Source organism: Brachyhypopomus gauderio, chromosome 13 (genome assembly GCF_052324685.1).
Source record: "Brachyhypopomus gauderio isolate BG-103 chromosome 13, BGAUD_0.2, whole genome shotgun sequence".
Lineage (NCBI taxonomy): Eukaryota > Metazoa > Chordata > Actinopteri > Gymnotiformes > Hypopomidae > Brachyhypopomus > Brachyhypopomus gauderio.
This window is the reverse complement of record NC_135223.1, coordinates 2,772,047-2,784,524: the sequence shown is the minus strand read 5'-3', so window position 1 is coordinate 2,784,524 and position 12,478 is coordinate 2,772,047. Positions and strand designations below refer to the sequence as shown.

At 39.5% G+C, this 12,478-nt stretch overlaps 1 protein-coding gene across 1 annotated transcript; it reads left to right on the top strand.

Moving 5' to 3' along the window:
• The first annotated feature begins 252 nt into the window (after positions 1–252).
• On the top strand, positions 253–12,207 carry pck2 (phosphoenolpyruvate carboxykinase 2 (mitochondrial)). The gene is made up of 10 exons (XM_076970479.1): positions 253–1,062; positions 3,448–3,663; positions 4,126–4,310; positions 7,780–7,986; positions 9,357–9,544; positions 9,769–9,931; positions 10,241–10,456; positions 10,565–10,702; positions 10,934–11,029; positions 11,305–12,207. Exons 1-10 carry the CDS (start codon positions 1,031–1,033, stop codon positions 11,772–11,774), a joined length of 1,911 nt encoding a protein of 636 aa, XP_076826594.1. The 5' UTR covers positions 253–1,030; the 3' UTR covers positions 11,775–12,207.
• Positions 12,208–12,478: the final 271 nt, after the last annotated feature.

Genomic DNA, 12,478 nt, shown 5'->3' with positions numbered 1-12,478 from the left:
CCAGCTTCTTTGGTACATGTTGTACAAATAAATGATGGATACGTGATGCAATTATAGACATACCCTGTGATGTTTAATAAGGCACGACAATAATGAGCACTGTTGTATTAAAACACTTCTACAAATTGTATCGCAAACTAGGCTATTGTTGAACGGTGACAGGTACTAACAGCTAGACGTAGCCTACAGAAACCATCTCTACGAGGGCGGGACATCTCGTTTGCTTCAGGCCACTGTCGCTTCCGCTGACAACTCGTGTTGATTCCCTCATGTGCTGACGTTGGCATTGCCTCCACGGATTTTTACTCACGCTTCACTATAGCTACCACCATACACAAATTATAAAAGTATTAACACATTTAGGAGCTGAGGGTATAACTACAATAAAACATTTAAATACGACGTAAAGCGGGCAGTGTAGTGGGCGTATAACATAGTTTTACGGATACAGGAACTGAGCTTTCGTGGTGTTGGGAGATTGCATTTGTTGTCGGGTTGTATAGGTGTGCGATGGAAGATGAAGTTGATCTTCACCTAAGAACCTAAGAGAAACTTCAGAGTAGAATATAGAAAGGGTGTTGTGGTTGATATGCGGGCAGCTTTTATTCTTTTTCGTGATACTAGAGGATGGTTAGGCCTACTCCGAAATGACGAAATTGTTAACATTCTTTTCCGTTGATGGAACAAGTTAGTGGACGTGCAAACTGTAGCTGGAGATGGTCGAAATGATCCAATCTGCAAACTGAATACAGTGATCACTGTTTGTTAGCATATGTACGTGACTTAGGACAATAGCGTTGTCAGAAAACTTGTGGACAAGTGTGTGTAGTCAAGATAAGTTACACGTGTAAAAGTGCAAGGGTCTCTCACTAGCCTAACCTCAACATTTGGACTTCTACACTTCTAGTCATATAGTTACAAGAAGTGGTTGCTGGTGAATCCCAACGGAGGCACTCCCAACTACCTATTTTTTTCCGGAACATTTTTTGATTTATTGGTATTTATAAACAGTTCAAACTCTGCACCAAACATGTCCTGCCTACTGATAGGAGTGCTCAAAAGGTGAGTTTTTAATAAAAAAAATCCAGCGGCTTTATAATTTTTGGGATGTAGTGTGTTGACAACATTGAGATACACTGGTTTACTAAGTAACGATTAAGTGCATGTTCATGTTCCGTGTTAAATGACTGTTAAATTAACCGTGTTCAATTCTTTCCCATTATGAATAGCATTGAAACGGTAAACGTTGACAGGCGTTTATCAGAACGACTAAGACAAGTATCAAACTAGAAACACCGCTTTTGTAATTTTTTAAAAACAAATTATGAATACAAGTAAAACTTAGTTCAGTCAAGTTAATGTTTTTCCCACAGATCAAACGATCACTCCAAGAACGGGGGTTGTAATTTCTTGTCTGACTTGATTTGCACGTCATGGATTAGGCTACGTGCATGCAAGAAAAAGTGAAAAGACAGGAGTAGTAATCGACATCAGATAACTATTTATCCTGGTGACCTGTCCTGGGTAAATATGCTTGGTGACCATCCTTAACAGCAAACAAACGTACCGATGCTTACAATATTACGTGCGACCATTTTTTTCAAGATATCAAATATTGCTCGTTTTCTAAAGCAAATTAACTTTAGACATGATTGATTTTATGGTGGCATGTATTTACTTTGTATGTTTACCCTGGTGAAAACGCAAGGATAGGAGGAGATGCTTCATATCACTTATTAGGATTTTATGATACAGCGTAACTATTACAGACCGACATAAGTTATTCACTCTAAATCTGGATTTAGGTTTTAATGTCGTTGTCATTGCAAGGGTTGAACCAGTGTTAGGGTCATTCTGTGTCTTACTGGGAGATATCATTAAACCACTTAAAAGGTAGCAACGCTGTTCTTTCAAACTGACTGTTTAAATATAAAGTAAAACCTCGTTGTTCGGTATCTACAGAACATTGTCAAACATGAGTTTGTTACGTTTCTGTTGAAAGCATGGCCAAATGTTTCTTTTAGGTCTTTACTTTATTTAAGCCCAATTGCATACAGGTTTCATACAAACATGTAATACTATCCACTCACCTTGCTGAACCATTTTACAATTAATTACATATTGACATCTCATAAATTATTATTTTTTTGCTACACACGTGTCAGGCACGTAATATTAGAGTGGGAGGACTAAACTTAAGGAGAGCGGGGTGGAACTGTACATGCACGTACCTGATTGGCTTGTCCTTAAAGAGGTGTGATTGGCTCATGACGACACGGAGGGAGGCAAACACTAAGCACCTTTTTTTTTGGGGGGGGGATGCTGATTCACTTACAGTCTGATCGCTGTTCTTTGGTTAGTCAATACTGACTTCTGCATCCAATTATTGTAAACAGAGAATATGTTAATTCAGACATATTCAAAATATTTACCAGTCTATATGAATTAAATGTTTTTTACATATGCGTATAGAATTCCTATAGAAACAACCAACAATGGTTTTATCTATATAGCATACGGTTAATTAAATTCTAATTAAATTCAGTCACATCACACTTCCGTCCTGTAAGTTTTGCTCTTGATGCTGAATGTTATTAGTACTGGATGCATATTTTGAGTTGCAGTTGAGCAAGAGCTTTGGTCTATTGTCTGTAGAATTGGGCAAGAGCTTTTCTTGGTCTTGTGCCAACAAGTATCTGAACAGCAGTTTTCCATATAACTATGAATTTGACATATTCTTTAGTTCTGAGTCATAGCTACTGCTAAAAAGAAACACACAAGCCAACTGGTTACAATATATCTGTGTAAGTGTTTTATAAGTATGTGTTGTAAACAAAGTTAATTCATTTGTGTGTGTGTGTGTGTGTGTGTGTGTGTGTGTGTGTGTGTGTGTGTGTGTGTGTGTGTGTGTATGTTTGGGCCTTGATCAGCACATGTACCACACTGAAGTATGTGAATGCTTTTAGTTCATTATATGGCCACAAATGCCATAAAATATATTGCACTGGTTCCATTTATTTAAAGTCTTGCACAGATAACCCTTCTATTTTCTATACAAATTGTAGGCCATTTGTGATTTTGCAATAACAATTTACTGGTGTTTTGACATGTTTCTTTATTAATGTCAAACTTTAAACAGAATGTGTTGTTAATGGAACTGGGTGGTTCATTTGTCCAGTTATAAGATGAACTAGATTGGTTAACATTCTGGTCAAAGGTTGCATTACGTGTACCCAGAGATGACCTGCGTGGGGGCGCTGCTCACATAACCCAACACACTGTACAAGTAGCATGAGCAGGAGTAATTCAGTCAAGACATCCCACTTGTGCCCCCCCCACCCCCCCACCCCTTAACTACACCCGTGTTTCACATCCAGACATCATGAGTCACATTCAGTAAGGACAGCTGTGCCCAGTGCTAATATGTATTTGTGTTTTTATTTGAAGGTGGGATGCTTTTAGCCCAGCTGCAGTGGGCATTCGCTCCCTAGCAACTGTCCCCTCACTCCCCACTGCTGTGGCCGAGTTTGTCTCTAGTGCTGTGACAGAGTGCCAGCCTGCCAAAGTGCATGTGGTGACTGGCACTCCTGAAGAAACTGCAGACATTTTGGCTGGCATGGAAAATGAAGGCATGGTGAAAAAATTGCCCAAATATGTGAACTGGTGAGCAATACAGGCACATTTCTGGCACTTTAGTGCAGTTGAAGTCATTGTGCTTACAAATCTTTCCTTTGTTACAGTATAGAAAAGTCTTTCTAGATTTAAATATTTACAATATTAGCAAATTAACCAGATAAGGAAAAAGCAGCATGAACATCTGAGCTAATGCCAATAATGATCAATATTAATGTGTTAGCTTTAAACCATAAATAATGGAAACAGGTTTAGCTGCTTAGCTGTAATAACTTTTTTGCAAGTGCTTTTAAAGTTATGTCTATGAAGCTGCTAAATTTAGCGTGATGTAGGTCTTGAGAGATCAAACCTGGAGTCACCTTAAACATGTGAATATAAATGTCTGTAGGAAAAATTAATCGTGAGAGAAAAATAATTACCATATTAACTGAAGGAACAAGTTACTATAAAACACTGTGTTAATCTTGTGCTAATGGTGTGTGTTGTATGTAGCTGGCTGGCCCGCACAGATCCTAAAGACGTGGCACGCGTGGAGAGTAAAACAGTCATAGTGACCAGACAGCAGAGGGACACAATTCCCATTCCAAGCAATGGTGCCAAGAGCCAGCTCGGAAACTGGATGAGTGAGAGTGACTTCCAGAAAGCTAAAGAAGAACGCTTCCCTGCCTGCATGACCGGTTTGTGTTTGTGCGCGTGCTTTGAGCGATGGTGGGGCTTGGTGGTGTGGGTTGGTGGTGGGGAGAGGTGGGTTACAGGGATTCTGCATGTGCAAGCCATATTGGCTGATTGAAGGGAGGAAATTGGTAATAACGTTATAGTATTTTTGGTTTTGCTTGAGATAGTCTTGAGATAATGAGCAGGATTACCCTTTCCAGTAACACAGTGGACACCGTGGTGAGTTTACAACCTTGTTTGCCCTCGATGACCTTCAGAATTGCTGCCACACTGAATTATGATGAGCTTTAAAAGAATTCAGTGTTCTGTTGGTTCTTTTGCTCAGCAATATGAATATGGTACGTACAGGGGCTAGAGAAACACCCCTTCATACACCTGCCCCTGGAGAGACCTTGGCGCTTATAGGCAATATGAAATTTGCCTGAGAATTCTAAAATAATTCTAAAATGTAAGACTTGCAGTGGAAAATGAACCAAGATTGTTTCCAGTAAGGTAACAGTGACTGCTGGCTTGAGATGTGAACCTGTAGTGAGTAGAGTCTCAAAGGAGGGCTCATGTAATGGGGATGCTACATAATATATATATAATGTATATAATATGTATATAATAAATACATTAGTTTAAAATTGCTTTGGGATATTAAATTAATAGGTTGCTTCATCCAAAAGATTTTTCATAAGTTTTAATCAGCCTGCAGAAACAGATTTGACCTGATTGACTTGCTACACGACAGAGATACTTTGGCACATAGATGTAAAGATTCAGTTTTTCACAGTATACCTTAATATATCAAAATGATCACACACATAGTTGCTGAGTTACTTATGTCATACAGTTAGCTTATAGTGGTACTGGCCACGTTTTTATTAGAGTAGACAGACCTGTCCATGAAACATGGACAGGATGTCTTGTTTTAATTAGAGTAGACAGATCTGTCTATGAAATATGAATCGAATGTCTTGTTTTCATTAGAGTAGACAGACCTGTCCATGAAACAGGGACAGAATGTCTTGTAATGCTTAACATGTCCGTTGACCAAAGGAAAGTCCTGCAGTTCAGTAAATCTAGCTATATGTCTTGCTGTTGAAGACATTCTCTTATAATCCTATGTACATTCTAATACCTGATGTATAGTCAACATTGTCCTCTACCATACTACCATGCTACTGCTTTATCTCTGGACGTTTTCTTAGCTTATTGAACTACCATCAGCCACTTCTTGTACATGGGTGACATCAAGTTGCATGCCAGTACAGAAAGGGGCATTTACTTGCTGGTCCACATGAAAAGGATCTATGTAAAGGTGTAATGATTTACAACATAATATCCTGCGCATGCACATGGGAATAGAGGGGAGAGGTCAGTTGGACTTTAGTGAGCTGGTACATGTCTGGTTGTAGCCAGCGTGCTAACCTGAGCTGTCCAGGTGATGAAGTGAAAGGTGCGTGGTGTTAAAATGTATTAAACCCTCTTCGTTACCCCGTGTGAGGTTGTCTTCCACCACGCATTGATTCTTCACATAAACAAGGGGCATAAAAACAACAACAGTAATGGCAATTACGGCTGGATCAACCATTTTTATTTTTCAAGAAAGAACAGATTCGAGAGAGTAGGATGTGTCATGCTGCATACTTCATCGATGCAATGAAAAAATAGATGCTATTGGTTGGAGGGAGGTTTGGTTACAATGTTGTCATTGGAGATATAGGGTTACAGGAAAATTGATGTGTGCCATAGTGCCAGGGGCGGACTGGCATACATTGCTACCGGGGATTTCCCCGGTGGGCCGATGGGACGCCGGTAGTTTAACTCAGCCCGTGGAGGAGCCACTGCCGCGCACTGCGGCCCCGGCCCGTAGTCACGCTGCTGTTTAACGGTGTTATTACCTCCCCCGCTCCAGTCAGGCAAACCTGCTCAGCGCGGCCGCGGACTGATCCTGTAAACACATGAACGAGTTGGACCGCGGCCGCGGACTGAGCCATCTGGTGCGCGCTGACAGTATGCAGCGGAGATCAGAAAAAAACCAACTTGTCCCAGAAAATACGGTCCGAACTACGAAAACATACAGCAGTTTAAATTGTAGATAACATGTTATTTTAAATGTACTGCTGTCGCCTCAGCATCGTCTAATGCAAATTACCTTAACACGGTTAACACGGACGCAAGTGGCGGTTTTCAAGATTCCAGAGCACTGTGCACTGTTTTTTTTAAAGCTATTGAAATAAATAGGTAAGAGGAAGAAATACCCACGTTAGAGTTGTAGGTTGTTCTTTAGGATGCACTTTGCGTAAAACAACTTTTTTGGTGGTCTTATGATGGACTATTTATGTGGCTTTATAATCATATTATTGCTGGAATTAATATTGTCCATATGACAATAAACGCCGTCATATACACTACGTGCCATGTATAGATTCATATACAGTACACACACACACACACATATATTATATATATATATATATATATATATATATATATATATATATATATATATATATATATATATATATATATATATAGTGGGCCAGTCTGTCAGGAAATCCCGGGCCACTTTTTCTCCCCAGTCCGCCCCTGCATAGTGCCATTATTGATGTGTGACTATATGTGTGCATATAGTCTTAAATTCATAGTTGTGTTTGAGTAGAATTGTGAAAAGACCAGAGTCGGTAGCATAGAGGAGAACATATGTGATTTTAACCCAGGGTGCGTTCTTCTGAGGTGTACAGAGGCAAATTAACCACTCTGATCATGATGTCTGATTCATAGAAGATTGTAATATAACAATAGCTCCACCAGTAATGCATGGAGTGCAGATATATTAGAAACAAGGTGCAGTTGCTTGACTGAGTTGGTGGACAAAGGTGGTCTCAATGAGTATCCAAAAGGGTCAGAGAGAAATTAATTCATGAGAGGTTCTATTTATAGAACTGACACTGAGCACATTAAGAGTTAAATGTAGTTGTAAAATTGAGTGCAAATTCAGGTACAGGACGAAGCAGATGTTAAGAGGAGGAAAATGAATGGAATTGTGTTCAGTTTTAGAAACAGATGTAAAAGCTTTTTGGAAGTGGTGTGTACTCCTTTGAAGATGGCGTGTGTTTAATCTCAAAGTGTTTGTAGTAGTGACGGGCAACTGAAGCCTTGTGAAGCATTTGTGGCTCCTTCCTAATGGTAAAAGATTTGAAGCTTTGGAGCGTAAACAATGACACAGCAGCCGTATGATTTAAATCTGAACCTATACGTTAACATTACTGGTGTACTGTCACTTAGACTGGCAGCAGAAAAAAGAAGCTTGGAAGGTTTTCTGCATGTTTTGGTTAAAAGTGAATACATGTTTATAAAAAAAATTATTTCATATGCTTTTCTGCCATCACTGCTCAAAGCTTTCACTTTAGTTAAATCGGTCACAGCATAAAAACTAGATGATAACATGTCTGCCAATGTTTTTCTTTCTTTGTCTCCCTGTAGGTCGAACAATGTACGTTATCCCTTTCAGTATGGGCCCAGTCAACTCCCCTTTGGCCAAATTTGGTGTTCAAGTGACTGACTCTCCATATGTGGTAGCCAGCATGGGGGTTATGACTCGTACTGGGATGCCGGTCATGGAAAAGCTGGCACAGGGGGTAGAGTTTGTTCGATGCCAGCACTCAGTGGGCAAACCGTTGCCACTTAAAGGTATTTATTACATTATATATGTATTCAACTAGGACTGCACACATAATTTAGACCAGTGAGTCATGATGTCAAAACAAGCCTCTGTGTTTAAACAATTTTAAGTAACATGTCATTTTAAGTAACATTTTAAGTATCACAAGTCTTCATTAGCATGTGTAATTTTAAACTGTGAAGTAGATCTTTATATGTGACTTCAAACTGTGAAACATTGTTAGACTAATTAGTCAAGTTAGACTAATAGCATGTTAGCATCTTGTCATTTTAATAAATAATTCGTTTTATGTTTGTGGCAATCAATTGATGGTATCTGTATAGACATCAGAGAAATGTAATTTGTCATATCCAGTAAAAAGCTCAGGTAATTGTAACACAGTCATTGCTGGAATTTTAGATACAGCATTACCACATATACAGTATATTCTTTGTAACATATGTTGTCTCTATTCATTATACGTTGAAGCAGTTGAATCCTGAAACAATATGCTTGTGATCATTTTCCCCCATATGTCTTAAAAGTACTGGATAACCTGTAATTCACTGCAAAATCTACTGTCATTTGAACACAGTGTGGGACTGGCATAAATGTTTGTCATTTTCATAACTGGCACATACTGGCTCAATTACAAAAACTTGTTTCACTTTAACCTGGCGATGTACAGAGTGACCACTGGTCACCTTGGCAGAGTGCATACTGGGTAGTTTTAGTGTACGCCAGCACATTCCCATGACTTGCGCTGTCATAGTCTTGTGAAAGTGAGCTAGCTGCAGACCTGCTGTAGTTATAGAGGCTGACGGACATCTTGATGACACCGCTTAATCCGCATAGATGATTAACCGACAGACGTACCCACAAACTGTAATGAATACAGCACGCAAGGTATCACAATGTTTGTGTGCATATTATGTTCAGTGATTGATACAGAGCAATCAATGCGCCAGTTAACGTCTGTAATGAACATAGGCGCAACGAGTAAAGTGTCAGGGGTCACCTTTGAGTGAACTCTTACATCTGCACCTGTGAACCAGATGCATGGTTAAGGTGCCAGTGTTGGGTTCTTCTTCAGTGTTCCCTAATACAGTCCATGCTAGTGTCATTCAAGACAATTGTGGTTATTCCCACTATTGGGTAGGTGGTTGAAATATTCTGATATGACTGTATATATATGTTGTATATCTACATGAATCCCAGGAGATCCACCAGCTCTTGTGTCTCCATGGAGGTCAAGCCATGTGTGAATATATGAAATGATAAAAATGTTGCTTATTCCAGCATCAACAATGAGCAAATAAAGCAAAGAAACAAACATATTAAAATATGTTCTGTGTTCAATTCTGAGTGTGTTGTTTATCCTTCCCACTTGATGTTCCAGCTCCATTGGTGAATCAGTGGCCCTGTAATCCTGAGAAGGTGCTGATCTCACATCTCCCAGACACCAGGCAGATCCTGTCATTCGGAAGTGGCTACGGGGGCAATTCACTCCTCGGAAAGAAGTGTTTTGCCCTGCGCATTGCCTCACGCATCGCTAAAGATGAAGGATGGCTGGCCGAACACATGCTGGTTAGTGACCGTTGTTCATCTCTCAATTAGTCATTTTATTTATCTTTAATGTGTTTATTCATATATCTACTGCATTTTTAATTCCTATATGTTTTCATTCTTTTTGTCTTTATTTTGTATTTATCTAAAAATTATAAAGATGAAAATAAGCATATACTGTACTAAAACTGTCCCAAAAGGCAAAGGATTAATTTCTGTAAATCTTTGACCTTTTTCATGCTCAGATTCTAGGAATCACGAATCCTCAGGGTGTTAAACGGTACATTGCTGCAGCTTTCCCGAGTGCTTGTGGGAAAACCAACCTAGCCATGATGAAGCCATCGCTGCCAGGCTGGAAGGTGGAATGTGTGGGAGATGATATTGCTTGGATGAAATTTGACAGTCAGGGTAAGAGAAACAGTTGATAGTGCTTATAGAAGACTCCTGATGTGTACGTAATGCAGTTGCTACTGCTGGAAAGTTCACAAAATGCGTTGTGAATAATGAAACATGTAGCACTGGATATTTTACAACCACCACAAGAAACGTAAACCTATATGGTGGTATTCTAGTATTGTAAAAGTGAAGTGTCAAAAGGCTGAAACTGCAATAAATTCAGATTTTCCTACAACTGCACAAGCTTTTAAATTAGCCTGTAAGATTAATCGTGGCTTCTATGTGCTCTAAGTCATAATGGTATCTACATTTATTTTATAGGTAAGCTCAGAGCAATTAACCCAGAGAATGGCTTCTTTGGTGTTGCTCCTGGCACTTCATTAAAGACAAATCCTCATGCAATGGACACCATTTCTAAGAATACCATATTCACGAATGTTGGTGAGACTAGCGATGGTGGGGTTTGGTGGGAGGGTCTTGAACCCCCTTCACCTGGAGTCACTCTAACAGACTGGCATGGAAAGTCCTGGAAACCTGGTAAGATTAAAGGCTAGTGAAGTCATAAGTAAACACACGGTGAATTAAATGTGTCTATCAATCAAGCATTGGCGTGTCTAAATAAATCCTTACCTCCGTTCTCTTCAGGTGCTGCTACACCATGTGCGCACCCCAACTCCAGGTTCTGTGCTCCTGCTGCCCAGTGTCCCATCATCGATCCTCTGTGGGAGAGTGACGAGGGAGTGCCCATTGACGCCATCGTCTTTGGCGGGAGGAGACCAGAGGGTGATTTACCACAAACTGAAATTGAGTTCTTTGTCCAGGGCAATAATGCTTATATATATAGTCTCTATACTATTGCACCTCTTTATAAATGTTCTTGCCTCATGTGAGAACAGTGTAAGTGATTCTTGTGAGGGACCTAAGAAAAATTAATCTGGTCTGGTCCTGTTCATTCCACTGTAAATATAAACATCGTTGTTGAGATTTGCTAACAACCTCGTTGTTTTTTTTTAGGAGTGCCTCTGGTGTATGAGGCATTCAATTGGCGTCATGGAGTATTTGTGGGGGCTGCTATGAGATCGGAGGCTACAGCAGCCGCTGAACATAAAGGTATTTCTACCTTAAAGCCCATTGCCACATTACACACAGTTAGGGTATTATAATCAGATGAAAAAAATATTAAAACTTTCAGATTTCAGATTTCAGGTCCAATCCTATTCAAGAAAGCCAAAAACTAAAAAATAACAAACATGGAAAATATTAGGAAATAGATAATAGTTATTACACACTAACAGTTTGAGTATAAGAATGAGACAAACTTCCAGTACAGTAAAGAGCAATTCTGGTCATTTTTAAAACTGTCATTTGATTCTTCATTACTCCAGGTAAAGTGGTCATGCATGACCCCTTTGCTATGCGGCCATTCTTTGGCTATAACTTTGGTGACTACCTGGCCCACTGGCTGAGCATGGAAACAAGGAAAAAACCTACCCAGCTCCCCAAGATCTTCCATGTCAACTGGTTCAGAAAAGATCCACAGACCAACTCCTTCCTCTGGCCCGGTTTTGGAGAGAACGCTAGAGTCCTTGAGTGGATCTTCCGCCGCTGTGGCCGCACTAGTGAGGATGAAGCTGCCAAGAAGAGTATTATAGGTTGGGTGCCTCAAGAGGGCGCCATCAATACACAAGGCCTGGGGGGTAAAGTAGATATGGGTGCCCTTTTTCATCTTCCTAAATCTTTCTGGCAGAAAGAAGCCCAAGAGCTACAAGATTACTTCTCCCAACAAGTGGGTACTGACTTACCTGAACAGGTGGGGAGAGAGCTGAGAGCATTAGAGGAGAGAGTGAGGGATTGAGACAAAAATTACATGGTTGATAACATGTCAACCGTTTAGTGAGGTATGGGGTTAGTGGTAGAGAAGTAACCAGTTCTTAAAGATACCATATTTAATCATGCAATAAATACATTCCAAGCACCAAACTAGACATGGTGTCTGGTTATTTTTTTAAGCGCTAGCAGTCAATTTACTAAGACAAATGCAGACTTGGTGGCTTCCAGTATATGTAAAAACACTGTTGGAAATAATAAAATAAATTAAAGTAATAAATTACAGTACAAAGCATAATCTTTGATTGTGTTTGGCTGAACTTACTTTACAAATAGTGAAGGACAACTGAAAAACTTTTACTTGAAGGATATGGACTAAGTAGTATAGGGGTATTAAAATGGGGAAAAAAACAAATGTCAAGGTTTTATATTATTTGACTGAATAAATTACTTAAAATCTATCAATTTGCAACTATTGTGGTTGTGTGTCAAGAAATGGTTTTTTACTTGTTTTGTTTTGTTTAGATAACAATAGCTGGAGAAATTTATTATAGGCTTATTTCACCTGTTCTGTGAAGAAAGACACAGAATTCTTCTCAAGCATTGTAAAATAAGCCAAAACCACTGTGTCGATTATTGGAGTTCTGTAGAAATATACTGCATATAGTAGAAATAGGTCATTTACATGAGGCATATTCATTATAGCAGAGGCGGTCTTTGCATAGAGGCGTT

Excerpts from the sequence above, each read along its gene's own strand:
- pck2 (XM_076970479.1), top strand. The coding sequence starts at position 1,031 with ATGTCCTGCCTACTGATAGGAGTGCTCAAAAG. Across the intron at positions 1,063-3,447 it reads CTGATAGGAGTGCTCAAAAG|GTGGGATGCTTTTAGCCCAG; the intron begins GTGAGTTTTTAA and ends TTTTATTTGAAG. Across the intron at positions 3,664-4,125 it reads TTGCCCAAATATGTGAACTG|CTGGCTGGCCCGCACAGATC; the intron begins GTGAGCAATACA and ends TGTTGTATGTAG.